Source organism: Acanthisitta chloris, unplaced genomic scaffold (genome assembly GCF_000695815.1).
Source record: "Acanthisitta chloris isolate BGI_N310 unplaced genomic scaffold, ASM69581v1 scaffold14985, whole genome shotgun sequence".
Classification (NCBI taxonomy): domain Eukaryota; kingdom Metazoa; phylum Chordata; class Aves; order Passeriformes; family Acanthisittidae; genus Acanthisitta; species Acanthisitta chloris.
In genome coordinates this window covers 7,364-34,824 of record NW_008673259.1, presented here as the reverse complement: position 1 = coordinate 34,824, position 27,461 = coordinate 7,364, and the positions used below count along the sequence as shown (strand labels likewise).

General features: G+C 39.2%; 1 protein-coding gene across 1 annotated transcript; it reads left to right on the top strand.

The window, feature by feature from the left end:
* The first annotated feature begins 471 nt into the window (after positions 1–471).
* On the top strand, positions 472–18,534 carry CNOT7 (CCR4-NOT transcription complex, subunit 7). Its single transcript, XM_009074878.1, has 6 exons — positions 472–678; positions 953–1,146; positions 4,245–4,406; positions 10,249–10,393; positions 15,102–15,212; positions 16,815–18,534. Exons 1-6 carry the CDS (start codon positions 562–564, stop codon positions 16,941–16,943), a joined length of 858 nt encoding a protein of 285 aa, XP_009073126.1. The 5' UTR covers positions 472–561; the 3' UTR covers positions 16,944–18,534.
* The last annotated feature ends 8,927 nt before the right edge of the window (positions 18,535–27,461 follow it).

Genomic DNA, 27,461 nt, shown 5'->3' with positions numbered 1-27,461 from the left:
CGTCCCAGCCCGCGGGGCAGGAGCGCCCGGGGCTCAGGTGTCTCGGTATCTCTTGCGCCACTGCGCCTTGCCCGTTTGCCGCCTTTGTGCGAGAGGTAGTGGCTAACAAAACCTGTAGGGTGTTGGGTTCTGACGGTGATCCGAAATGTTGCGTTGCCCTTCTTACATGAAACTGGCAAGACTCTAGTTTGGTCGTGCTGTTTAAGCTTTTTTTCAGAGAAATTAAGAGTGAAGCGTCAGATTTTAATATTTTGTTTTCTTTATCTCTTAGGCTAAAAAATTAAACAATTGAGGTCCTCCTTATGAGACTGATCCTTAGACAAGTGTAACTTTTGATGTATGCTCAGTAAAGGTTGCCCTTCTTACATGAAACTGGCAAGACTCTAGTTTGGTCGTGCTGTTTAAGCTTTTTTTCAGAGAAATTAAGAGTGAAGCGTCAGATTTTAATATTTTGTTTTCTTTATCTCTTAGGCTAAAAAATTAAACAATTGAGGTCCTCCTTATGAGACTGATCCTTAGACAAGTGTAACTTTTGATGTATGCTCAGTAAAGCTCCACACTATGCCAGCAGCTACTGTAGACCATAGCCAAAGAATCTGTGAAGTTTGGGCTTGTAACTTGGATGAAGAGATGAAGAAAATTCGTCAAGTTATACGGAAGTATAACTATGTAGCTATGGTGAGTGGGTACTTGATGTTTATCTAGCAAATTGCCACAAAAACCACCATGACTTCAGATGGAGTCAGTAAATCTTTTCATTGAAGGAATAATGGATTCTTTTTATTGAATTAACACTGCGCAAACACGGGAATTCTAGTCTGTTACCTTTTTTAGAGCTAAATTTACACACAGTACTCTTCAGCTATAAACCTGTTAGATGCTTGAAATACGTTTTATGAGCAGTTTGAAGCTTTATGGTTCTTTTGTTCAAGTTTTAATTTTGTTCTTGCAGGACACGGAATTTCCAGGAGTGGTTGCAAGGCCTATTGGAGAATTCAGAAGCAATGCAGACTATCAATACCAGCTACTACGCTGTAACGTTGACTTGTTGAAAATAATTCAGCTAGGACTGACATTTATGAATGAGCAAGGAGAATACCCTCCAGGGACTTCAACTTGGCAATTTAATTTTAAATTTAACTTAACGTAAGTGTTGAATTTCTGTGCTGCTGAATGTATGTTTCTGACTTACTGAAAATGTATGAAAGCTGTAGCAATGTTTTTTTAATCTATATGGTTGGAATATGATAGATACTTCATGTGAGGAAAGCATCTGTCAGCCAAACATGCTTTCTGCTTTCATTTTTGTGTAGCCTGTCTTAATGTTGGTAATTTGGTCAAAAGTGCTGAGTGGGTTCAACAAAAGTTTCAAGAGACATTTATACTTACTGCAAGAGGTGGCTCTCTGTTTTCATGTTTAGCATTTCAAGAGCTCTTCTACCTTAACTCTTACTACTTGTGACAGAAATCACATATTGTTTCCTTGCAAATTTTAAAGGGAAAATACCAACAAGTGAAGATTAAAAAAGTAAAGTTACCAACTAGACTGAAAAGTATTATGTCAAATGTTATCAGCAAGTTCTAAAGCAAGTGTACTCTTTCTTCTTGCAGATAATGTTGTTCTTGTTGAAAGACTCACAATGAGTTCTAGCTAATATTTTAGGCAAAATGCTGTCAAATTTTTCATTTTGTGTTTTAAAAGCAACTTGTTCTATTCAGCTACTGTATTTAATTTTCTGCTACGATAGGTTTAAAGGGATTAGTGATTCTACAGCATAAATGCTGTGGAGATTTTATTATGAATTACGTTGTCTAAAGTGTTGGTCAAAAAGCGAAGTAATTTTTACTGTCTATTGCAATAATATTGTGAACGTTATTGCACAATATGATTTTTATCAATGATAAAAGTTTAGGTATAAACCTCACTTTTTCAGAGGGATGAGACACTTCCGTGGAGTTCTTATTATACTCTAGCTGGTGGTTAACAAGGTTACTAATATCTTGACACTTATTTTCCTGAAGTAAACGTAATTGGTCTGAGGTTTTTGTATGTTGATTGTCTATTGAATTGAGCATCAGTGCAAACACTTCTCACTCAGGTATGTGGAAGCCTTGGAGTTCTGTTTTGCAGTTGTTACAAGCTGGTCACTGGACAGCTTTATGTACATAAGTCTAAGCTGTAACCTACAAAGAAGGTTTAGAGAACAAACCTCGTTTTTCTGCAGATGAAAAGACTTGTTTTCAAAGGAATTGGGGCTCTTAAGAGGAAAACTGCTGCTGCCTCTCTTGATCTTTCTGCTCTTTAAACAAGCAGTGCTGTGGCTTGTCACAAATCACATATCAGTTTGATCTGAGCAATGACATGTTCTGTTTAGTCTTGTTTGAAGTGTCTCTTGAAAGTAAAGTAATTGCAGATTTGATATTTTGCTATCTCTGAACTTATGTGGCCATATGAATGCTGGATGGAAGTTTTCCCTTTTTTAATAGAAGAATATACTAATCCTGCTAAGTGTGGGAGAAAGAGGAGTGAATTAATAACTTCCAAATTGATCTGGGAAGAAGAGCCTATGTTATGTTTTATTTATTTTTTGAGCTTCAAAGGTCTACTTAATGTCAGGCAACTGAAACCAAAAGTAGTTTTCCATGCATTTTGTGCCAGGTGCTGCAGAGATAAGAGCTTAGTAAAGCAAGATACAGGTAATCACCAAACTAACTTGTTGCTAGTTCCCTGGGGGGGGATTTTATACAAAAACATAAGCTTGGTAAGTACTGGATGAAATGTGAATATATATATAGGGGTTTTTTACATGACTGGAGAAATGACTGTCTTTTGTCTGTTTCTGAACTTCCTTTTGGGAAGTGGCACTGTGCCAAGTGCTTTGCTTCTAAAGCAAAACAGCTGTTCCTAGAAGGTGATTTATTATTTTGTGTGTGTGTGTGTGTGGTTACAGCCAGGTCCTGTTCTAGTGTGCTTTAAAGAGCATAAAGGTATCTCTAAACGAACTCTGCACCTCTTTAGTTTAATGCAGCAACTAGAATAAAAACTGCTTTTTGTAAAATGGCACATTTGTGTTGGATGGGTTCTTTAATGTGTTAGGGAGCTAGACTGGTGTTGGGAAGATGATGCCTAAAAGCTGGGGAACTAATGAGCAGTTGTGTGTGAGGGAGGAAAAGATATAACACATTTTCAGAATGTATCTCTGTTTCCTGATAAATGATGACTTGCTATTGGGAATAAGGAATATAGGACTATGACTGAATCTAGTAGTCAAGTTTGATGTACTAGTTGTCTTGGCTAGTTTTTTGTGTGCTTTGGTTGTTTTTTATTAAAACTGAAAATGATACAGTAAAGAGACTAGCATGAAAATGATACAGTAAAGAGAGTAGCATGTTGTGGACAGTAAAATGAATATAAATTTCTAATCAGACCCATATTTGATTTTTTTTCTTTTTTTTCAGTTAACCATTCTTTGTTTTCTGTTGTGAAGATGCAGATTAAACTTTAGGGGCAAAAAACAAACCATCCATTTCATCATAAAATCTTTTAAGACTTCATGAAAATGGTAGTTGGTAAAGTGAATAAATATAGGGGTAAGAAGGGATCAGACAAGGCATAGAGGAGTTTTATTTTATCCTGTTAAATTTTAGGTCCAAAAGATGGCTATTAAAGTTAAAATTGGTTGTTTAGAAAGAAAAGGTTAGGCTACCTGAATTGTAAGGATTGACTAGTATTCAATTTCCAAGTGTACAGAGAAGGAGTTTTGATGAACATCTCTACATGTAAGCTTAAATCACAAACCACTTGTGGGAAGTATTAACCACAGAACTGATACAGCACTGGATTCTGCAGTGTACTCTATAATGTAACATATTAGTACTTCAGCTGTTATATTTAATTTGTCACCATTCAAGTAATGGATCTTATTTGGTAAAATATCTGTATTTATGGATTCACTTTCCTCTGTAGATTTGCAAAAGAGAGGTTGTAGTTAACTGGAAGAGGAGCAGGAACTAGTTTTTTTTATGAAGATTTTAGGAGTGGAGGTGTTGGGAATGGTGAAATGCTAGTGAAGGATTAAAATTAAAAAGCTTTGAAAATGGTTCTTTTGTCATTAACATGGAACAGAGTTGCTTTGGCTCTGTCAGTGAAGTCTGGAATGAATAGCAAAAAAGAAATGTTAACAGGTTTATAAAAGTTTATAATCACTGTAAATTTTGATAACTTTTCCTCTCTCTGTTTTTAGAGAAGATATGTATGCTCAGGACTCTATTGAACTGTTGACAACCTCTGGTATCCAGTTTAAAAAGCATGAAGAAGAAGGAATTGAGACACAGTACTTTGCAGAACTGCTCATGACATCAGGAGTTGTCTTGTGTGAAGGAGTCAAGTGGCTTTCCTTTCATAGGTAAATTCTGCATGTTACGTGTTTGAGTTGGTTATATGCATAACCATCTGTGGTTATATAACATTGGTTGTTGACTCGTGGAGCTTGGATTGCACATCTGCTGTGTTTGATGCTGTGCATCTGATGGTGTATGTAGTACATAGCTTGGTTCATAACACTTAGAAAATATTTCTGCTGTGATACCTCTATCACCATTCTGTATTAGAAGAACAGACCGTGCAGGGGGTACTGGTGTTTCATTTTTGGTGTACATACAGTAACCAGAAAACCCTAAAGCTGAAAAACATGAAGTTCCTAAGCCAGCAGGTGGTGCTGTATCTTTGAATATCACATGTGCTAGTAATAACAGCAGCAGTGATAGAAGAAAACTATTCCTAAACAGTCCTTGAGCAAATACTGTTTGTTTCATTGGAAAGACCATTTTGGAATTAAAAATGAAGAGTTTTATGCTTTTAAATTTACTGTATATCTGGTAATTCGGGCAGTTGAAAACCACTCAGCCTGGAAGGAGACCACTGATAAGCCTTAACTCTGGCTGAAGTAATGAGTATATTTTACTGTTTATTCCATCACAGGAACTCATCTTTCAGTTAGAAATGTGAATGCTAAATCTCTGTGAGTCTGTCAAGATACAAAAGAGCTTTGAGAGTTAAGATTTAACACTGTAGTCATTGTGGAGTCAACTACATGCCAGAGAATTTGTGCTTTTAGCAAGTAGCAGTGGCTTTAAGGGCTCATTACTATGTAATGCCCTTGAACTGATGTCTTAACTGCTGGATGCTGAGGGCAGTCAGCAGAGTGAGTGTTTTAGCTGAGATTAGTTACCTTACAGCCCTGTTCATGTTCATCACTCATGCTGTATGGGTGAGTGGTGATATGTAAACGATCAAATTAGAAAAAAACCCAGATTCTTCATCCATAAATATTAAATGTTGGAGGACAGAAAGTCACATGGAATTAGAGAAATATTTACATTATAAACTAACTGAAAAATAAGGCTTGCTTTGGCAAGGAATGTGAAGCAGCAGTAGAAAGGTGCATATAACAGTCATCCTTTTGATTTACTTTGTGGAAAGAAGTCTTCAGCTGAGTTGCCAAAGGGGAGGGGGAGAAGAAAATGCAGTTAAAAAAGGGATCCTCTGAGTACAGTTGTTGATTACCTCTTCCACTTCTGGCTGTCTCAACTCATAATAGCACTCCAAAATAATATTCTTGCTATTTTGCTACTAACACCTTGGAGTAGCACCTTAGGGAAGAATACTGCAACAGGAGTGCCATAAACTGTGTCAAAATAACTACAAAGTGCAAATTAGTGAATCAAGTGGGTTTTTTTCAGCTTCTTAAACCCATTATTATGGGCTCTTATGTGTATATTTATTATTTACACTTGATTGCAGTAATATAACTTGGATGATTCAGGAGAAGGGGAGGCATGTCATGCATGTGGATCAGCAGAAACTGCCATGTAGAAGCAGCTGCAGTCTCAAAATGGTGTTTTTCCAATACTGCCTGCTAACATTAAGGGCCTGGTATAAGGTATACCTGAGCCATTTCTACACTAGGGATTCTTTTTAAAGCATGATTATATTTAGTGTGTGTGATTCCTGACTTAACAGTTTGGTCAAAGTGTAGTGCAAACCATGCCCAACAGTGCCATTTTTACTAGTGCATCTTATGAAGGTTTTTTGGAATAGTTTTAATAATAAAAGTCCAGTTTCATCTGTGCTGAAATGAGTTCTTGTTATGGATTTCAGTGAAAATGTCTTCTGAAATCCTTTTACTACAGCTATTCCAGCAGAAGTTTGTCAAACACTGATTACTGGAGAGTGTTTTTAAAGGCTTTTGTGCTTGCCAGAGCGTGTTGATACTATCTTGAGCGCAAAACCCTGCAGTAAGTGGGTTAAGTTGCAAGGAAACCAGATTGCACAGAGCTATAAATGAGCATGGGTCATATAAAATGTGCCACAAAGAGTTGTGAACAGCTGTTGTCTTAAAGCATATCTTAGGTTGATTGTGATCTATCAGGGAAACTTAAGCAGCAGGACAGCTCAGTTGAAAATGTTTTATGTAGGATCTCCATGCAGTAGTTCTTTGAAAAAGCTGTACTTGATAGTTGCTGACTTTGCTGTTGCCTCTGTTTCCTTAAAATGCTTTAAGTACTACTAACCCTTAAATTTGAGTCCCATAGGATTAATTCCCTTCTGCCAACTTCCTTTCTCATTGTTTGAGGTTATGGTTTGGTTTTGATTTCCCAGTCAGCTTTTATGTAGTTTCTATCTAAGCTCTTAGCTTCTGAAATAGTTGTCTTTGTGTGCTTTTTATCTCTGCATTAGATGTAGCTGCCTTGGTGTCCTGGTGTGTTGGCAAATTGCATGGACCTGCAGTTCTGCCAGACATGAGTGAAGAACCATTTGCACTGTCACCAGTTCTTGTGTACTGCAACTTCATAGGCAACTCCATCAAATCTTTTGTGTGTGTGTGTGCACATTAAAATGTGTTTGAGCCAGGGAGGGGCAGGGGAAGCCCTAAATTTCTGATCCTTGTCACAGTCAAAATGGCTGTGAGTGCTTGGCAGTCTAACATAAAGGAGCAGCTCAAATCTGATTTTGTGGTTGTTCAGCTGATTGCTCTTCTGAAGCTTTGAGTGTCCAGCAGTGTGCAACCTCCTCTGCCTACCTTTGAAGGCTCTGTGAAAACATGCTTTTTTTTGAAAACAAAAAAGCCAGATGTTTTTGGGATTTTGGAAAGTTCCAAGCTACTGTATTTCAATAATCCTTTGTGTCTAGGTGATTTTAGTAAGATTTAATCTGTTGGCTCATTTCTGTTAGTGTGTTATAAAATGAATTAAAGCTTTCTCAGCTCTTGCAGGTTTTGATTTATTTCAGGGACTTGGTGCTTGAGCAGAATTCAATGTTAATTGTCTATCTGAATTATTTCTGGATAGTAAGAGAAAAATACAGGCATGTTTGATCTTTTCTATGGTCTTCTTGCCTACAGCTGTCCATGTTCAGTGCAAAAAAAAACAAGTGCCTGTAAGAGTGCTGGTGTTGTGTAGATCTCCACAGAGCTCACTGCACTAAGCAACTTCAGGTGATTGTCTTGGAAATGGTGAAAGCTTTGTAAGGAAAGGAAGCCTATGTGCTTCAGGGTATAAACCAACCACTAATTACCTGTTAGAGAATTAGAAGAAAACTTCTTTAATGAGCAGGTAATTACATAATTGCTCACCATGTACTTTCTTACCCTTCTGTTAGCATTTAGCAGTGGCCACTCAATATTTATTTTTTTTAACCTGAATGTGTCTTAGTCTTGGAGAGGCAGTTTTTATGTCTTGTGTAAGCTTGGACGACTGGAGAATGTTACCCCTGAGAAGTAACTAAAAAGATTATGTAAATGCCTTAATGCTGTATTGTGATTAGTAAAATGCTTTGTAATGATCAGTACAAGCACAGTAGCACTAAGCCTGAGCAGCTGGACCTTAAGGAATGTGACATTATGGTCGAGCTGACTAAAACTAATCCATCCTGAGGTTCCAGGAACAGGTACCCAGCTGAATGCTGTCATGTGTTGGAAAGGTAATCGTGCCTGTTAAAGCCACTGTTCAGATATCCCGTTCCCTTTTTCTGCGTGAGAATCCCAGAATGAAAGAATCTGTTACAACCTCCAAGGGGGAAAAAAAGTGTAATTCTCAATTGAAATTGCAGATGTGTGACAGCCTGCTCCCTCTCAATGTGAAGAGTAAATGAATGTTGACTTTTCTTTGCTTGCAGTACTTCCTTCTTAAGAGAAATAGGAAGTGCTTGAGAGCATGTTTTCTAGTAATTCAGTAATGCACATCATTCTTTTCCATAAGATAAGTAAAAAAATCTGTTGTAAGAGAAGTGTAAATACTGTTTTTTTCACTTGGAAAGTTTTAATATGGCTGTTAACTTTGAGCCACGAGGAGACCAGTGTCAGGAATTCAGGAAGTTAATACATTCGAATTTCTAGATGAATAAGTCTCCTTAATCCTGAGCAATCTTTTTTTTTTTTTTTTGCATCTTTTTAAATAGCCTTTTTTTGCTAATATGGCTTTTTTCTTTCCTTCTTCCTTTATGCTGATACAAGCTTTCCCACCACTTCCCACTCAGATGGTCTAATAAAATTAAGCTTCCAGCCTGCTGTTTTACCAAGTATACTACAGTTTTTACTTTGTAAGACTCAACTGAAATCCTTCTTTATCTTTGACTGCTTTTTCCCCCCTGGCCAGCAGCTCCTGCTGCAGAGATTGGAGTGCTGCCAGCACAGCTTCAAGGCACCAGATGCAGATTTGTTCAACATGAGATTTGTTTAGAGCACTGGAAACCCTCATAGGAGTGCTGCAATAGTCTGTACTTTTGTATACCTTCTGTTAATGGACTTTGAGCAAGCAGTCCATTCATTGCCAGTATGTTCAAGTTTTTTCTACCCTCTGTCTAGAAATTCATAATATAAAGATGGTGTAGAGAATTTTAGCATATACAAAAAAAAAAATCCCCGAAGCAATCCTGTTTACATGGAGAGCGCAAGCTGCAGCCTTGGACCTGTATGTCACCAGTCTGTGGATCCTAAATGTCTACAGGATCAGTGCTACTGTGATTGTAATTGATTTTTCATTTTTATTGCTCACCTCACAGTGCACAGCTCTTGGTCAATACTTACGAAGTTGCAGAATTATTGGGTTTGAGTATGATACTTATGTAAGCGAGAATGAACAAAACGTCTTAAACTGGGAATTTGGAGTCTGCCATGGCCACCAATTCATTTGAGTTGTTTCTCAGCCCTGTGCCTGAGGTCCCTTAAAGAGCAAAACTGATGCAGCCTATGGTAGAGGCAGCCCTGCTCTGTGTTCTCATCCTTTGTTAGTACAGGCGTTTTTAAAATGCAGTCCTGCAAGTCGAGGGATCAGAACAGGTCAGATTCATTATCAGGTTTGTAATAAATAATAATCTGGTTTGTAATTGCTGCCTTCCTAGGAAGAAGTATAACTAGTCATCGCTGCTTTTTGTTGTGGTGTTCAGTCCTACTTAATACCTGACGTGTCTTTCCTATGTTTTAAACCCTCTTGTTTCCTCTCATAACCCTTTGTAAAAGTACAAAGTTTCCTCTCTTATGCCATACCTCACTCCTGGGTCCTCTTTCTTCCATCAAGCTGTTGAGGAAGCCTTCCCAAACACTTTCTCTACCATGCACACACTGTAATACCTCGGTTTCTTCTGACAAACATGTACTGCTTAGTTATCTTGCTGCCTCCTGCAGACTTACATGTGCAGAGAAAAAAATTTCCAACTTACTCTGTCGTTGCCTGCAGAAAGAGTAATAGTCTACAAGCTATTAAATTTTTCAGCTGTCTGTGTGCAGATTTAATTGGGAAAGTTGGAAGACAATCCCTCTTCTTCACTGCTGAGGGAAACTCATGAATCTTTTGGATTTCAAGAACTGTAGAAGTCTGTCTCTGTCTTACTCAGCTTATACTGAGGAACTCCAGTCTGTGTGAAAGGAATCAGCTTAGGAGTCTTTCTGGTCCAAGTTCTTGTTACCAGACAAACTTCCAGCAGCACTACCCTGTTTCAGGATTTAGAGAAACTCCTGTAGGCAGATTTTTTGTTTCTTCACTTGGCCTCATGCACACTAAATTAAAATGTTTCCTCTGGAATCTGCAGTGGTGCCTTTTGCATTGCGGCTTAGTTTTTATAAGAGTTGGGCTTAATTACTTTGAAATTAAGTGAAATGTCCTGTTAATATGCAATAAAGTCTTGATGTTGGAAGTGACAAGGATGCTCTTAAGTTACTTGCTCATATTGGTTTTGTTATTAAATTGCAGTGGATATGACTTCGGCTACCTAATCAAAATCCTGACAAATTCCAATTTACCTGAAGAAGAGCTGGACTTCTTTGAGATACTGCGATTGTTTTTCCCTGTCATCTATGATGTAAAATATCTCATGAAGAGTTGCAAAAACCTGAAGGTAAGTATCTGTTAATGGCTCAGAAAAAATTTTGTGTTTGGAGACAGAGTACTTTGTGCTTAAAAGTATTTATTTTCTGTATCTTTATTGTCTAGTTTTGCTTTGATGGTGCCTATTAAGTGTTGTTGCCTCAAACTTTGTATGTTTAATATTAAAGGTGTTGACAGAAACATGCAGGAACACAAATGAATGCTTATAACTACTAACCAGTTAAAATAGCATGTTGATGCTGTGTTTACAGTGCTTTGTTGATAGATGATAATCCCGTGTTTGGAATTAATCCTTCATGTCCTTCACCATAAGAATTGATGGGATTCATACACTCTTATTTCCTCATTATGCAGTTCACTGAAGGACTGCAGTCATATTGGCAAAGGTAATTGCAGTGAAGATGATGTGGAAGTGTCTTGGGAAGAGGAATGGAGCCAAGAATGGCCCCACAAGGAAAGATAAACAACAGGATATGTTCAGGGACAACATGTGGCTTAAAGGGAAAAAAATGCTAGAAATTAATATCATGTCAGGCCAGTGGGGCTACTAATTGGCTTACTCTGTCAGGCATAAAATTTGGATACTTTATTGGACTGGAGAAGGAATGGGAATTGGAACTAAATATGTAAAGGGGAAGACAGCAAGTGAAAGATGTTAAAGGCACTGTTAACAGCATGATTTGCTGAAGAACTGTAAGAGTCTAGGCTACTGCTGGAATGAGGTGCATTGCTCATCTGAGGCAATTGATGACTTGTTGCTTTTATGGAAAGTAACTCGACTCTCCAGGCTTTCTTAAGGAAAACACCTGAAGGAAAAAGAGAACATTCACCTTAGTGCAACCAAATCCTAAGTCAGAAATGGCTTGCCAATTTGTGGTGTAGAACTAGTGATCTGTGTGCTGTTTTCAGTCCTCTGTTTCTTTCTGAGCTGCATTAGCACAGTGTGTCACTTGGAGTAGTAGCCTACTTGTGTGGGAAGTAAATTATGTGAATCCTTTGTTAATCAAATTAATGTTGAAAATGTTGACCACTCTTCTGGTTAGTAAGAAAAGTGTATCTGTGTTCACCTGTGTTTTTCTGCAGTTGTTGGTGGTATAATCAGCTGGGAAAATGGTTGAGTATTAGAGAACATCTTAGAAAGTTTTTCTCCAGAGGCTGAGAGCAAAAATCAAATGCTCCTAAACTTTAGGAGTCTTAAAGTGGAGTGGGGGGGAACCTCCCAAAAAACCTTTCTTACTTTCTCACTCCTAGTGAAGCAAAGTAAAGCATTTGGTGTGTTAGTGGTGGTGACACACACTAAGAACAGAATGTATATTCCAGATTTAGTCACAGAGGAAAGCTGACGGATCGGTGTTTTGTGTCACCATTCCAGAGGTGACATTCGCAGTGGGTTTGGGGAGGAGGGGATTGTAGTTCCTGACGTTTCATTAGGACATTGTTGTGGGTAACCTGTATTGTTTACAGACATTAATATTTTTTGGAAGACAAGAAAAACCTTCACAGGTCTTATTTCAGCAAACCATAAGAACAAGGGTGATTTTTCTTTTTTTTCAGAGCTGGCTATGTAGGTCAACTTTCCTGCAGTACATTTTGATCCTGTCACCTAACTTGCAGACTGGTAATGACAGCAGGGGAAGGGAAGTGGACTATCTTACCCCTCCAAGTTTACAAATGATGAAATGATGGTGGACTTGAACTGTGCTGAGAGCAGCTGCCTGAAACAAACTGCTGATCATTCAGTGTTGTGACTAAAAATGTGTGCACTGTCTCCTGCTGTGTGTCATTTTCAATCTCTATTAAATTGCAGTGAATTGAACTGCTGTGCACTTGTCTTTTATTGACTTGTCTAACTTAACTTTTCATATGAAAGTCACTGATCTGCTCTAGGTCCCTCACTCTCTGCCCCCACAAACCCAAAAATTATTTTTGGCATTGGAAAGAGAAATATGCTTCAGGATTGGAAAGCTGTTCAGTACTCTTTTTGTGGAATTAAGTATTCTGTGAATTTACAGTATGCCACTCTGACTTTACTGTCATGTAGATTGGGAGTTAATTTGAGATACTAATGTAGTATAGGTTAAGTTCCTGGTTATTTTCTTTGTGTAGACAATTCAAATCCTTTTAATAGTAGTGGCAATCTTAAGTACTGTAGATTGATAGACCTTGTTGTAAACTTGCTTTTAATATGGAGGTTTGTACAGAACAATGAACTCTGGGATCGTGCCATGAATTGAGAGTTTGAACTGGACTTGCTGTTGACCATGGCTGTGTGATTATGTAAATTATTCTGTGGCCTTTTTTCTTGAAAAGCCAGTGCTCTGAAAACTTGGGAATAATTTGTCCTCCTCCTACACGAGCAGGGTTTATTTGTCTGAAGTGCGAAAGTCTTGCCTGAAAGAGAATCTCAATAGCATATTAATTTTCAAAGATGGCCAAATTTTATTCTGTAATTAGTACACTTACAGACCAAGAAGTTCCACACAAAAATGGTGTGGTATATATCTGCAAATACATACACTCACACCATTGCAAGCGCTATTTTCAAAATCTTCTGTAGGCTTCTGTTTCTGCTGGTTTTGTATTAATAAGTCTACTTTCCAGAGCTTGCAGCTGCTATGTAATTGATTTTTACTCTGGAGTGTTATTTTTTTTCAAAGGCATTTGAAGCTAGAGTAGGTAGTGTTACAGCTAGCAGAACCTGATGGTGAGGCACTGCTGATTTGCAGCTTGGGGAGGTAGAGGGTCAGGAGCAGAAATTAGAGCCACTGAAAGGGTGTGGGCCTAACTGGGGGTGTAAATTCACATCTCCTGATTGCAGTTAGGAAACAGAGGACATGCTTGTGTCTGAGATGTACTCTTTTCCTTGCTTCTTCCTAAGCATGATTTCTGAGAGTTAAGTTGATGAAGCAGGTTTGCAGTGTCCAAATGCCAGATCCAAGCACATAAAGAAACCAAACTAGCTTCAGTTTTTAACTGTATAGTACATAGACTTTCCTTAAACTTCTGGAAACTATATTGCAGCTGCTCAAGTCAGAATAAAACTAGCTATACCAGTATTAGGTTTTTGTGTTGGTTTGTTTGTTTTACTTGGGAAGATTATTCCTGAAGCTTCCACTTCTAAAATAAAACAAAAATCTGAACCAAAAGCTATTGCGCTAAGATTCATAGGAATTTTTGTAACGTTTGATCAGATTTTCAGGGCAGACAGTTTTTTATTGCTCTGTGAGTTTTAAATTTGATTGCTCTGCTTTTGCCTGTTACTGCTTTCTCTCCTGTACTTCAATCTGGTTAGGAGTGCAAAGAAAGGTGAACTAGACATTCTTTCTTTAAAAGCATTGCCTCTCTGCTTCATTTTTGCCTTGCAAACCTGATGGCAGCATGAAGGATTTTTCTGGTTTTTTTCTTGTTTTTTTCCAAGTATTTCAAGATCTTAAAAATGTGCCTGTGCTTTAGTCTGTCCAGTACCTTTATGGTGAAATGAATTTAAAACCACCCTGTTATGCAGTTATGTGCTCACAGCATTTAAAGATGGCACTTACATTATAACATGTCTGTCATTCAGCTGATCTGTTATCTGTGTACAACCAAACCAAATTATTACAGGTGTGCTTCTGCATGTAGTGGTTATTGCTCTTTTGGAGAGGGCACTAAAAAGAGATTTATTTAGTCACTCTGCAGTTAAGGGGATAGTTTTTCACATAAACTTATTGGGAAGGAAATTTGCTTCAGAACTGGAGTTTTACCTTTAGAGCAGATAGATTTGCAGCTTTGGAGTGTTGACTACAGTTTCATGGTCCTTTTAAGCCATTGTATCAACATTCAAAACAGGCAATTACTATTTTAGATTGTTTACTTTTTGTGTGCAAGATGTTTATTTTTTTTGTTTGTAAGAAGTAGGTTTTGTTACACATGACTAATAGATCTCTAACAGAAATGATGGCTAATACCGTTGGGTTTTAGTGTCTTAGCAAGCTAGTTGCAAGATGATGGAATTTTCTTCTGCGTGTTTTTTCCCATTCTCTTATGCCAGCTAATGAACCAGACTTTGAAGACTGGTCAAATGCCTTGCAGAGATTGAGCACTACCTTCCTCTTTTAACCGTGCCTCTTGGTTTCTAAAGGCCTGAACTGTAACATTTTCCAGGACTCTGTAGTGTTCGGGGTACTTAAGGATACTCTCGGCTTTTGTCAACCTAATTGTTGAAAGGCAAGTGGAGAGAAAAAGGTCTGTTTCAAAGGAAGCCTAGACACTTTAACACATGGAGGCATATGGGCATCTCACTTGTAAGCCCTTAAATTCTTGTGTTTGTAGAATGAATTTCTTACCTTTTAAACTTGTACTCAAATAAGAGTAGTACAGGAGCACCTGGTTTTGTTCTTAAGCACTGCCAGTCCTTTCAACATCTTGAAAATATTGTGTTGTTAAGTAATGGCATCTGGTTACTGGAGAGGCTGGAACACGAGGAGTAGTTGGTTTTGTTGGTTGCAGGTATTGCTTAATTTAATCAGTACTGACAGAATTTTAATACTGCTGTTGATACTGAAAGTTTGATTCTCCAGGTGTGTATTTGTCTAGTATAATGACTGCTTCAACTGCTGTGCACATGTTAAAATATACCTGAGGTTGTATGACCTGTGTAACAGATTTTCCCAAATACAGCTGTTCAGTTTTCTGATTTAAGTTTTTTCAGCAGTTAACAAAAATGTTTTCTCTTTCAGGGTGGATTACAAGAAGTAGCTGAGCAGTTAGAGCTGGAAAGGATAGGACCACAGCATCAGGCAGGATCTGATTCTTTACTCACAGGAATGGCCTTTTTCAAAATGAGAGAAGTAAGTGGATGTATTGGTTTTATCTCTATGACAGTAACATACTGTGATAGGCACATGGAATTGCTGATTCTGATAAGTCTGTGGTATTGTAAGGAGAGGTCTCTGAAGGGTTTCATGGGTCATTCCTTTCTTGACAAAATTAAGACCACCTGTATTTTCCCCAGAGTAAGTGTCAACCAGCCCTACTGATTCTGTGTTTAGCTTCTGCTGAGTGAGTATTGTTTCCCATTTCCAGCCTGTGCCTGGATTGTTTCGGATTGTTTGGGAATTTTTGTTTTAGGGTAGTTTTTTCCTTACCTGCTTTGCAGGGTGCCTCTTTTTTAGGTGGTTGCTGCAGCAAGTTATTAGCTGCTGGAGCCAGACTCCTTTCTGGGAGACTGTACTCAAGACAATAATTTTTAGAGCTTTTGTTCAGTGTAATACCCAGTTGGTGTGCACTGCTGCTTGTGACTGGCCTAGAGGCAGGGAAGGAGTGTTGACTAAACACTTCTAGCTAAACTCTCAGGCTGTAGCTGTATTAGCTAATGACTTTGAAGCTGCTGTGGAGAATGTCCATGCATTTCTTCTTCCTTAGCGTTGAGTGAAGCACAGATTAACTAAAGTTCTAAAAGATACATTGGTCAATGAATTTAAGGTTTGCAGCAAGGAAAATCAGGTCTTACAAGCTTCACATTTCCTTGCTACAACGGGAAGATATTAGGATATTTTGCATTAGCAGAACAATCAGATGTTGAATGGGCCTTTTCTGGAAGGCAGTTGCACTGGACAAATGCCAGTGCCTCAGACATGGCATTCTGCCAGCAGTTCAGTGTCACTTCCCATGTCAGAATGGATGGCAGTAGCAAACCTCATGGGTGAGCAAATTGTGTGCATGTCTTATTTTTGCAAGATCATTTGTGGTTTTCCTTGAAAACTAAGTCTGAAAGGTATAATATCAGAACATCATGGGTTTTCATTTGTCTTGAAAGGTTCTGTCTGCAATTCAGACTTGTAAGGTGTAAATGCAATCTTAGTTCAAAATTTTACTGTTCTCTATTAAATGAAGCCCCCTTCTGTGAGGAGATAGCTGGAAATGCATCTTTCTGCATTCCTCTAAACTCCATAATGGGTTTTATGCTCATCCTCCTCCCCATCCCCAAACCTTTATAATATCAACCAGGTCATACCTCCATTCCAAGACACAGTATGGTGAAACCCCCACACTGAGGAGGAGGTAGAGAAGGGGCAATGATGATGGATGCTAAGTATATGCCTGTTGTGAGAAGCACCACTGAAATCAGAAGGAGAAATATCTTTGTTGCACTTGCAGAAAAGTGAGTGATTGACTAATAATTCAAAATTCTGAAAGCCTTGCATTTGGCCTTTTCATTGGGAAAGGTGCACAGGAAGACTTTATGGCATTTCTTGACAGATTGAAAGAATCATGTCATACAGCACGTTGTGATAATGTGTTGAGATCGTGTGTCAGATTAATTGTATCATCTTTTGCACCTTAGGATTTGATACCTTATATCTGCAAAGAAAGTAACACAGCCTTTCGATAGTTCTGTTTAAACTGAACCTTTTGTTTGGCAATAATTTGTGTCTCTCTTTACTCTGTAGATGTTCTTTGAAGATCACATTGACGATGCCAAATATTGCGGCCACTTATACGGCCTTGGGTCGGGGTCATCTTATGTGCAGAATGGCACAGGAAATGCTTATGAAGAAGAAGCCAACAAACAGTCATGACATGAAGTGAAAGGCCATCTTTTTGACCTCCACATTGCTTGTACATAGGTTTTATCTCTGGTTGAGCCCCTTGGACAATAAGGCTTTTCCCACCCTCTCCTTCCTCAGCACACTTTCTTTTTTGTCTTTCTGTGTACTAAACTTGACTGTTCCTATCACAGATTTTGATCTTAATATTGATATGTGACACTTTCTGGGTTACATTTTGGCCTCATAACTAGCCCCTTTGCAAAGAAGCATGTATAGGATCAGTGTGGCAGAGAAAAGGGGAAAGTTAAATCGTAATGAATAGTCTGGTGAACTGACATCATTCTAGTTTTTTTTCTTTCCCCTGCTTCCTCCAAATTAACTGGGTCTGATTGTAACTAACTTCCCCACTCATGTCTGTTCCTTCCAGTATGCAGGCGTTTTAGCTATTCAAGATTGTGGACCATCAAATTTGCACTTTAGAGAGCAACTCTGACTCAGATCCTCTGTTTTATTTGAAGTTTGTTTTGGTTTTTTCTTTTGCCCTCAGCTAGAAAACAATCATCAGCCAAGTTCAGCAGCTTCAAGCTGTATTTTCTTGGTATCTCAGTCCACAGAATGTGAGTCATTTGCTGCATAACCTGTTTGTTCAAGCAAAACAAACTACTGAAATCATAGTGACTGCTGATATTTTACTAGTGTTCAGTCATCTTCAAACATGTCCTGCACAAGTCAATTGCTGGTTGGCCTGTTGCTTTAAAACTGCTCTGTGGTGGGGGAAGGAGGCTTGAAAAAACAGCTTTACACCCTTCAGGATGAGAACAACTATGACTTTAGCCTTTTTGCCATTAAGCTGAGAGTTGAAAGCTATTGGAAAAGTAGGAGGCTTATAATGGCACACTTCCCTTGATTAATTTCCTAGTTTTTATTCTAGTAATGTACACCTCAGATATATTTTTATGAAGTCATATTTATTATGCACTTGATTTCATGATTTTTGTAAGTCAGTTTATTTGAAGATAAAACCCAAAGATCTAACAAAATACTATTTAATTGACTTACTGAATTAGGAGGACAATTAAATCGTGCTTTTTTGTAATTGCTGCAAAGACAGATGTTGCAGATACTTGTTGTAAAACAACAAAGTATAAATAACTTATAGCTAATAAAGTTACCTGAGGAGTGTAATGCTAGTTTATTTTTTAGTATATCTCACAGCATATTTTAGATGTATTGTTTTAAAGGACCCTAAAGTATGTTCTTAACTCTGCATAGCATATATTCAGAGCAGTTGTGTAGGAAGGAGTTTTGGTGTTGAATAGCTAAACACTAGCCTGAATTGATGGAATGTGAGACATTATGTGTCTGTGCACGTGCATACAAATGTGTGTGTTCGACACAGAAATCAATGGTAAAAAAAAGTCTAAATGTTCACCAAATTATTCAGATTTGCCTTGTACTTAAAAAAAAAAACAAAAAAAACCCACAAATCAAACACCTTTTTCTCACTGAGTTATGATGTAACTGGGTGGTCCTTTTTAAACAAGTAATTTGCATAACAGAGGGTATCTGTTTTTAAAGCTTTTGTAAATAAAGGCCTAAGAAATGTTTTCTTACATAACAACAGACTGGTGGTTTTGTTGCAAAATTTTTCCTGTGATGTGAGTATTTAGTCTGTTCAATTCTGTGTTCTGCTTTACTTAAGCATGATAGTTCCTTTCCACATGTTTGTATAATGATCTAACTTGCAGCTCCCTGACTGATTCCACTTTCAGAGCAGAATTTGGTTCATGTGTTTCAAATCACTTAATTCTTACCTGGTTTGCAAGAGTCATGATCCCAATTTACTGGTGAAGCATGCAATCCCATACCATTATGCATTAGATAATGGGGACTTGTTTTAACTTGAGTTGTGCTTGGCTTTAGTAGGATAGTGAAAGCAGGATGAATGCTCACTGTGGCTTATGGGGGAAATCTGCATACATAATGGAATGAAGACTCCTGAAGTTTGATGCATTTGCTTTAAAGTAGTAGCTTTGCCTAAAGCATACAGATACAGCTTTGTGGTTGACTTTTGAAGGGAGTGACACTTCCACGGACTTTAATGAGGTTTTGTTTTGAAATAAACTTTGAATTGAGGGTCAAAGTAAGTTTTTAGAGGCTTCTCAATGTGTGCCTACAGTAAAAGTTCTAGTGCCAGTGAGGATGTGCTTTCACAGTGGCTGCTGAGCATCCCATATGCTGTTCTGTGCTTTCCTTTACTTCATAGAATGGTTTGGGTTGGAGGGGATATTAAAGATCATCTAGTTACAATCCCCCTGTCATGGGCAGGGACACCTTTCACTAGACCATCCAGGGCTTCTTGGAAGTATGTCCAGGGAAGGGCAACAAAGCTTGTGAAGGGTCTGGAACACGAGTCCTATGAGGAGCAGCTGAGGGAGCTGGGGGTGTTTAGCCTGGAGGAGACTCAGAGGAGACCTTATCACTTTCTACAACTGCCTGAAAGGAGGTTGGAGCCAGGTCAGGCTCAGCCTCTTCTCCCAGGTAACAAGTGCCAGGACCAGAGGACATAGTCTTAAGCTGTGCCAGGGGAAGTTCAGGTTGGACATTAGGAAGAATTTCTTCCTAGAAAGGGTAATTTAGACATTTGAACAGCCTCCCAAGGGAGGTGGTGGAGTTGCTGTCCCTGGAGGTGTTTAAGGAAGGACTGGACATGGCACTTTGTGGCATGATCTAGTTGACATGGTGGTGTTAGGTCATAGGTTGGACTCTGTCTCAGAGGTCTTTTCCAGCCTTAATGATTCTGTGCTTACCAGGTTATGTCACGTTTTTGTCCACTAACACCCCCAAGTCCTTCTCCTCAGGACTGCTTTCAATCTATGCCCTGGGCAGCCTGTATTTGTGCTTGGGATTGCCTGACCCATGTGCAGGACCTTGCATGTGGCCTTGTTGAACTTCCTAGTTTTTTGCATGGGCCCTCTGAAGCCTGCCCAGGTCCCTGTGGGTGACATCCTTCCCTCCAGTCTGTTGGCCTCACCACACAACTTGGTGTTGTCAGCAAACTTGCTGTGTGTGCATTCAGCACTTGCAGGAAGTTTGCTGAGTTATGAACCTGTCAGAGCTCAGACCCTTTTTGGAAGAAGCTAAACTCAAAGATGCACAATAGGCGGTGTCTTTTGTCCCAGCTGCTAATGGGCACACAGACTTCAGGAGCAGACTGAGTTTGCTTAAGACCTAGTCTAAAATTTTCATGGGGTATTCAACTTGAAGTAATTCTACTCTTTGGTTTTCTTCCTGTAAGAAAAGCTTTTCACAATAGCCACTGATCAGCATGAAACTAAGATTATGCTCTTCTGTGAGGGAACTCTTGGTCTGATCAGTGTGATCTGTTGAGAGTTGATTGCAGCTGGGGAGACATCTGTGCATCATTTGTTCCCATGGGAAAATTAGATTTGGTTTCCATTAAGGAGTGATTTAAATGGTGAATTGTAGACATTATGAAAGAAGTAATTTCTTCTTAAGTGAAGGATCATTACTTGTAAACTGCAGAGCCTGAAATCTGAATCTGTTTCCAAAGTGGGCAGCTTGAATTGCTTTTGCAAAAATGAATGTGCAGGCACAGTTCCAGCTGTCTAGACATGCACCTGTGTTCAGAGACTAGAATTCTCTTTCTAGGCCTCTGCTTTTTGCAATCCATTTAAATTACATTGTTGTTTGAGTAGGTTTGTCAGAAGAAATGTAGTATCAAAACCTGTTATATTTGATCTTTCTTTTTTAATCCACTTGTATTTTTGTCTTCTGGAGTCATGTGAGTGTTCCAGGAACATTATGTTCTCTGCCACTATTTTTTAAAATGTATGTATATATATAATTTTATTTTAAGCATTTAGTCCCTTTTCTCATTGAAACTAGGCAAGGAGGATCTTTGAGATGGAAGAAAATAGGACTGAAACATACTCAGATTATCTGAGGTTTTTTCCTATACCAATTTGAGGGTGACCTATAAGCTCTTCCATTGAAGAAATTTCTCTTACCTCATCTGACTTGTTACTCCAAACTCAAGAATGGTTTGTTCCCTCACGCAAAAATCAAAGAAAAGTTGCAGGAAATCAAAGAAAAGTAGCAGAAAAGAGAAATGGGAATGGGAGACTGACTTACAAAGGACATGGAAAAGGCTAAGCTACTCAATGCTTTCTGTGCTTTGTTTTTCACTCTTAGGACTTGCCCTCAGGAATCCCAGGTCCCTGAGATGCCTAGCAAATTCTGGAATAAGGAGGATTTAGCCCTGGTGGAGGAGGATCAGGTTAGGAATGCGCAAACAAATTGGGCATCAGGGTGTTCAGAGGACCTGATCAGGATGCACCCTCTAGTGCTGAGGGAGCTGACTGATGTCACTGCAAGGCCCTTCTTGTTATCTTTGAAAGGTCATGCTGATAAGGCTAATTTCCTGAAGAGTGATGTCACTCTTACCTTCAAGAAGGGCAAGGAGGACATGGAACTGCAGGCTGGTCAATGGCACCTTGACCTCTGGGAAGGTGATAGAGCAGATCAGCCTAGAAACTGTTTCCAGACATAGAAGGGATAAGAAGGTGATTGGAAGTAATCAGCCTGGACTTATGAATGGGAAATAATTTCCAACCAGCTTGCTGTATTTTACCCTACTTCGAGTCGGAGTACTGGAGTAGGTAGTCACCACAGGTCCTTTCAGTGCTCTCTCTTGTGTGATACTAGAGCACAATTACATAGATGGCACTGGATCCTTATATCTGAAATAGATGAGGCACCAGTATGGGTGTTCTGTACCCACAAGGTACAGGTGCTTGTTAGTCACCCAGAGGACAGTCCACACAGCAAAGACTGAGTGGTTGCTTCATGTTGTAGAGCACAGGCTGGAGGACATCACCCACACGCAGACAGTATAATTTTATAGTTGTTTCATTTAAGAGTTCCAAGTAAAACTTTCTAGCTTACAAGTATTGGTGCTTAAGAAATCTTGTATTTAATTGTGTTGGCTGAAGGTCCTTGAGTGTTAGTACTTGTTCAGCTCTATAAAACTCTTCTGTGGTCACTTAGGAAAAGAGGTGAAGAGTTAGCTAAATCAGCTGGAAATTTGGGTGTTAGTTAATCCACTACTCTCTGACCAGGTTCTTCTAGATATTCTACATTAGGAAAGCTTAATGCTGTAGTACCAGACTTACTCAGCTGAAGATACTTATTACGTAGGATTTTGATTTAGAACGTGATAGAGCAATACACTGAAATCACAACACAAACAGAATGTAGCAGTTGTATATACAGTTGAATCACAATACAAAGCATCATTCCTTTTACTGATGTCTGTAGGTTGCTCTCCATTACAGTGCTGGGTGAGCTTGGTTGCCAGAAGGGACACATGGGTTGAAGCCAGCTCAAGGCTATTGCTCTCCTCAAAGTTGATTTTGCTGGATGTTCCAGTTTTATACTTGACGTTGGACTGAGCCACATTCACACATCCCCATGCTGGTGTGGCTGGCTCAGGAATGTACAGATTATTTTAATGAAGAGCCATTTACATAACCAGCTGACCCCCTCAACTGACACAGCTGCTTGTTTACAACAAAGGTCATCTCAGAGCCCTTTGCTGCTGAGATTAATTCAGCATCTTTGGTGACAGCATTCTCTGAGCTTCATGCACATGTTGTCTATCTTCTCTGAGCCTTCTTCCATTGAAGGTGTTTACTGACCATTCACAGAACAAAAGTCTGGCTTTATAAGGCCTAAGGTTTCTGGGTTTATTTATTTTAAATGTGCTGCATATTAATGAATAAGGAAAAACTCACAAACTTAAGGCACTGCATCTTCCCTTTGGCTTCCCAATGGTTTATCTTTTTCTGGCATGGTTTCTGTTTGTCCTCCTTCTGCCACCCATTTTCTTGGGCATCATTTTTACTTGAGAACATGTGTTTCTTGGTTTTAAACTCCCAATATCTGAACTTCAGTGCATTTTTAGCTGAGTTTGGGGATTTGGGTATCTTGCATGACTAAGTATGGTAATGAAACAAGGAGGATTCTCCTGCATTATTTTAGCAGTTTTGGGTTTGGAATGAAATGTGCCCATTGATACCAACTGTGAAGATCTGATTCTCTGCAGAGGCTGGTGTCCTCCTTTTTCTGCCAGCACAGATGAGATTTTCTGCCTCTGCTGAAGTGGGAGAATTCTTTCCCAAGTGTGCTCTTTCCTGTGCTCATAAGACACATGTGTCAAATAACTTGGGTAACGCAAGGAACAGATGGAGAGAAGGGAGATGAAGCCTTCCCTTCTATAGACATCAGGTAAAAGTTGGCAATGGATGAAGTTTTTGAGCTGTGTTACAGAGAATGTGCTTTATTTTTTGCAGGGCAGCAAATCAAAGCTGGGGTTGCAGTTGGCCAGTTAAATCTCTCATATGATAGAGAAAATAACTTCTTGTTCAGGCTGTAACAGTTTGTGCACATTGTATATTTTTGTCTTTCTAACCAGAGCCCCTTCTTAACTGAGAATTATTCTGGTTTTGGAAAGAAAAAAAAAGGAAAGTGACTTCATAAAGTGATGTCTGTCAGGAAGTGTTGGGTCTGTTCCAGTTATGCCAATCAGTTAAACTGGGAGCATGCAGGAGATGGGAAAGGGGAGATGGCTTATGGCATACTCTTCCAACTGCTGCACTCAAACTGTTGGGACCATCTGCTTGAGATTACAGTGATTTAGGATGAAGCCTGTCATCAGTGCCCCAAATACTGTATTTCAGTGATGGGTGCCAACTTGGAGAAATGAAGGAATTATCTAGAATAAACTTTGGGAGGGAGAGGAATAAAGAGGATGTAAATATTGATTGTGCATTTCAAAGGAAAGACTTTCAGTCAACTTCTGCTGAAAAGGAGAAGAATGATGATCAAAAATTTAAAGAGGGAACAACTGAAAAAACTGCAGAGTGGAAATGGCAAAGCTTTCCTTAGGTTATGTCAGATGCCACTTGCTCAAAATTTCACTCCAGAAAGAAGGCTGCTGCTTTTCCCATCCTAGTACGAGGTCACTGATGAGCAAGTGACAGCTACAAGTGAAGTAGCAACAGAGAAAACCCACCCTCCATCCAGCAGAGCAGAACCTTCTTGGTTTTAATCTTGTTTTGGATGAGAATGTTTGTATATGGTTCAATACAAGTATTTATGGAAGGGTTTTAAAAACAGGAAAAGCTTAAACCATATGCTGCAGGTTATGTCTGAACTGGAAGAGGTGAAAACTGTTTTCATCTTTACATAACTGTTCCTGCATTTTTAGAGGCCCCTGAGCAGACAGTCACACTCCTCTCTGCATTGGAGGTGGGATCCAACTTCCCTAAGGAAGACTGTTAGCAGAGAGTGTGGAGAGTCAGGCACATCAGAAGAATCTGGCATAGGAGGGCTGGAGAGCCCTCATGAAGCAAAGCTTATGTGAGTGGCAATCCTGGTGAGTAACATTACTCCCTTTCTTGCCACCTCCTCACTTCTATAAAGGCAGGTGGGTCTAAGAAGCCCTCTTTTTGGGGGACAGAATTCCAACTTTCTGACTTTCAACAGTATCCAAAGAGTGCAGCTCTGTCTGCTCTGCCAGCATGAAGACATGGAGTGTCTCACCCATGAAAGACCATAAAGGATTTGGCTCCTTCTCAACCTCTTTCACTGTCGGTGCTTTGTGACATGCTAGCAATCTAGCAATTCAGCTGGAGAGGGGGAACTTACTTACCTCTAGAAGTCCAAGATTGCTGGTGAGGAGCTGAAGGGGGGGGCATTTACAGCAACTGTGTTGTTAATGAACCCAGAGCAGAGATGATCTGCTGTTCAGGTACACCATCAGTAAAACCAAAAGTAGTGTGTCAATGACTACAACATGACATGCTGAACATGAAGCATTTATTTGAGGCAATACATTAACAAGTGGCAAAGTTATACACTATGTAGAAATATATTTCCTCCCCTCCCCTCCAGCACACCAGCCAGCTGAATCAGGGCAAGAACTCCTAGTCCAAATAGCAATTAAAACCAGCTACAGCATTTCCTGTGCTAAACCAAAATTGCTTCCTGCAACCTTTCTGGAGTTTCCCACACTAGGGATATTCAAGAATCATCTGGGTACAAACCTGTGCAATGTGCTCTAGGCTGGTTGGACCAGGTATGACCCACTGTGGTTCCCTTCTAGCCTTGGCCATTCTGTGATTTTGTGTTTCATTCATTACCTCCCCAGTTACAGTCTACTGAAGAACTTGCAGTCTCCAACTGGAACTGGACAGTGTTTTTTATCTCAGGGTAAAGAACTAAAGTGCAGAGCAGCAGCTTTGTCTTAATTGCTCAGTGGGAGTGGGTTCCATTTTCTTAATAAAAATAGTTCTCTGTGAAGGACTTTGAGCACTCCATCACCAGTATATCAACTGACAATAGAGTATGTGTGGACCACTTCTGGTGCAGACGTTTTGGATTTGTTCTAACTTACAAACTAAAGCCACTTCTTACACATGGGGGGAGCTATGATTCATATAACTGCTTAAATGTATACAAAATGAATTTAGCTCTGTTGGCATTAGGGACTCAGGGCCACCTGAGGAATCTGTAGAACTCGTCCAACTTCCACTAAAGATCAAAACGCAGTCATACTGCTAGACAAATACCAGGGATATTACGTTCTTTAGCAGAAAGGTAGATAAGTAACTGTATAGTAGGTAAAATGCAGTCCTTATAAAAAAGAAAAAACAGAAATTACACAAAAGGCTGTAGTAAAGTGCCTAGCAAGACTATAAAGGACAGGAGAATCAGTGTTAAGCAGACAAAAAACATTGCATCCTTGCTCCTCTGACCTCATCCCAAATTGTCTTGTGAACCTGTCAACACTCAGTATCTCAAAAACCCCATTTTCACTTCATTGTGTAAGGTTTAGAGAGCTTAAAGCCAAGAATATAGTCATATCATCAGAAGTTATCCTTTGGAGCATGATTAGCTCACTTTTGTCCATACTCTAGAGAGCAGGAACTGCCAGCAACCCTCAAAAACCTGCAGCCACTGCTCTTCATGGAGGCACAGCTCATCCCAGCCAGAGAGCAGGTGTAGCTAAAGCCCTTTGGCTCAGAGCTGCTCAGTGTTTACCTCTGAGCCACCATCCTTTCCCTTTCCCCTTCTCCCTTTGTCACTGCCCATTTCCCATGCCTCCATGAGTTTTCTGCTAGGGGCACAGCCTCTGGCTGCCTCAAAGCTGCAGATTATTTAGGGCTATTGTGCTTTCCAAGTGTGACTTCTGAGACATGGAGAATCCAGGCACTTCTTGATCCTTTATCCCTGTCCTTTCTCTACATTGATCCCCATCCTTACAAAATGCTCTCAGAGCCCTGGACATAGATGTCAGCCTTTCTGTATTAGAGAAATCCATTCCCATGATGTGTTCTGCTGGGGAAGAAATCTTTTGTTTTTATGTAAAAATATGGAGCAAGTTACTGAAGCTGAATGTCAACTTTATACTCAGTATTTTTAAATGCATGCTCCATGACAAACCACCCTGTGACTAACTGCATAAAAAACAAGACTCTACAGATAGAGAACCTGAAGTGCTAAAAAATATATTTTCCCTCTCCCCCTTATGCCTTGACAAGTGTGCCTTTAAACAAACATGAATATGAGGTAACCTGACAGAAGAACACTGAATAAATAGCTGCAAAAAATCTTTTGGTTGCTAGATCTCTGCAGGCATCATGTAAACTGTTTGCTACCTTCATGCTAGTTTAAAAAAAGGTGTTCTACATCAAGGGATCCACACTCTGGCACTTCTGGCAAGAAACAGATGTTTTCAGGCTGGTAAAAGTTTGAGATTGAAAAAAAAAAGTAAAATAAATACATTTTCTCACACTAGAAAAGAAAAAAGCCACATTTGTGCTCTACCAGCTATCACTTAAGTTGTAAACCTAACAAAAGACAAATTTTAAAGTTACCTTCCCATAGAAGAGTTAATGATAGTATTTTTTGCTTTCAGAATTATGTCACTTAGTCCTGCTGCCAGGTTTCTCAACAAACAACTGACATTTTCACACTGTGAAACAATCTGCTATGCTAAGTGACTCAGGTTTGACAACAGAAGCACTCTTCTCTTTCAACTGAACGGAGCTTGGTCTGAGAGGTTTTCACTCAGACCATATTTTTTTTGACTAGTCTTTTTATCTAGCCACCTAGAAAGCATAACTAAGTTCCTCCTAAACTTATTTTCAGAATAACAACTTGCATTTAAATGTAAACACTGATACCATAAATGTAGTGTAGTGATACAAAGGCACAAGACAGTTAGATTTGTGTTGCTGAAACTTCCTCGACTTTGAAAGCTGATAATGCATCTTTGATTAACTGGCCCATAAACTCTGATCTTAAGAAAGTGCTTAGCTCTTAACTCATTTGAAGGGGATTTCCTATGTGCAGCAGCTTGGCTTTTTGGTATTGCAGTCAAAAGTCTGTTGTCCTGTAAATGCAAATATCACAAGTTACAACAGCAAGTCTCCCTGACTGTCCATAATACTCATTAAGTTA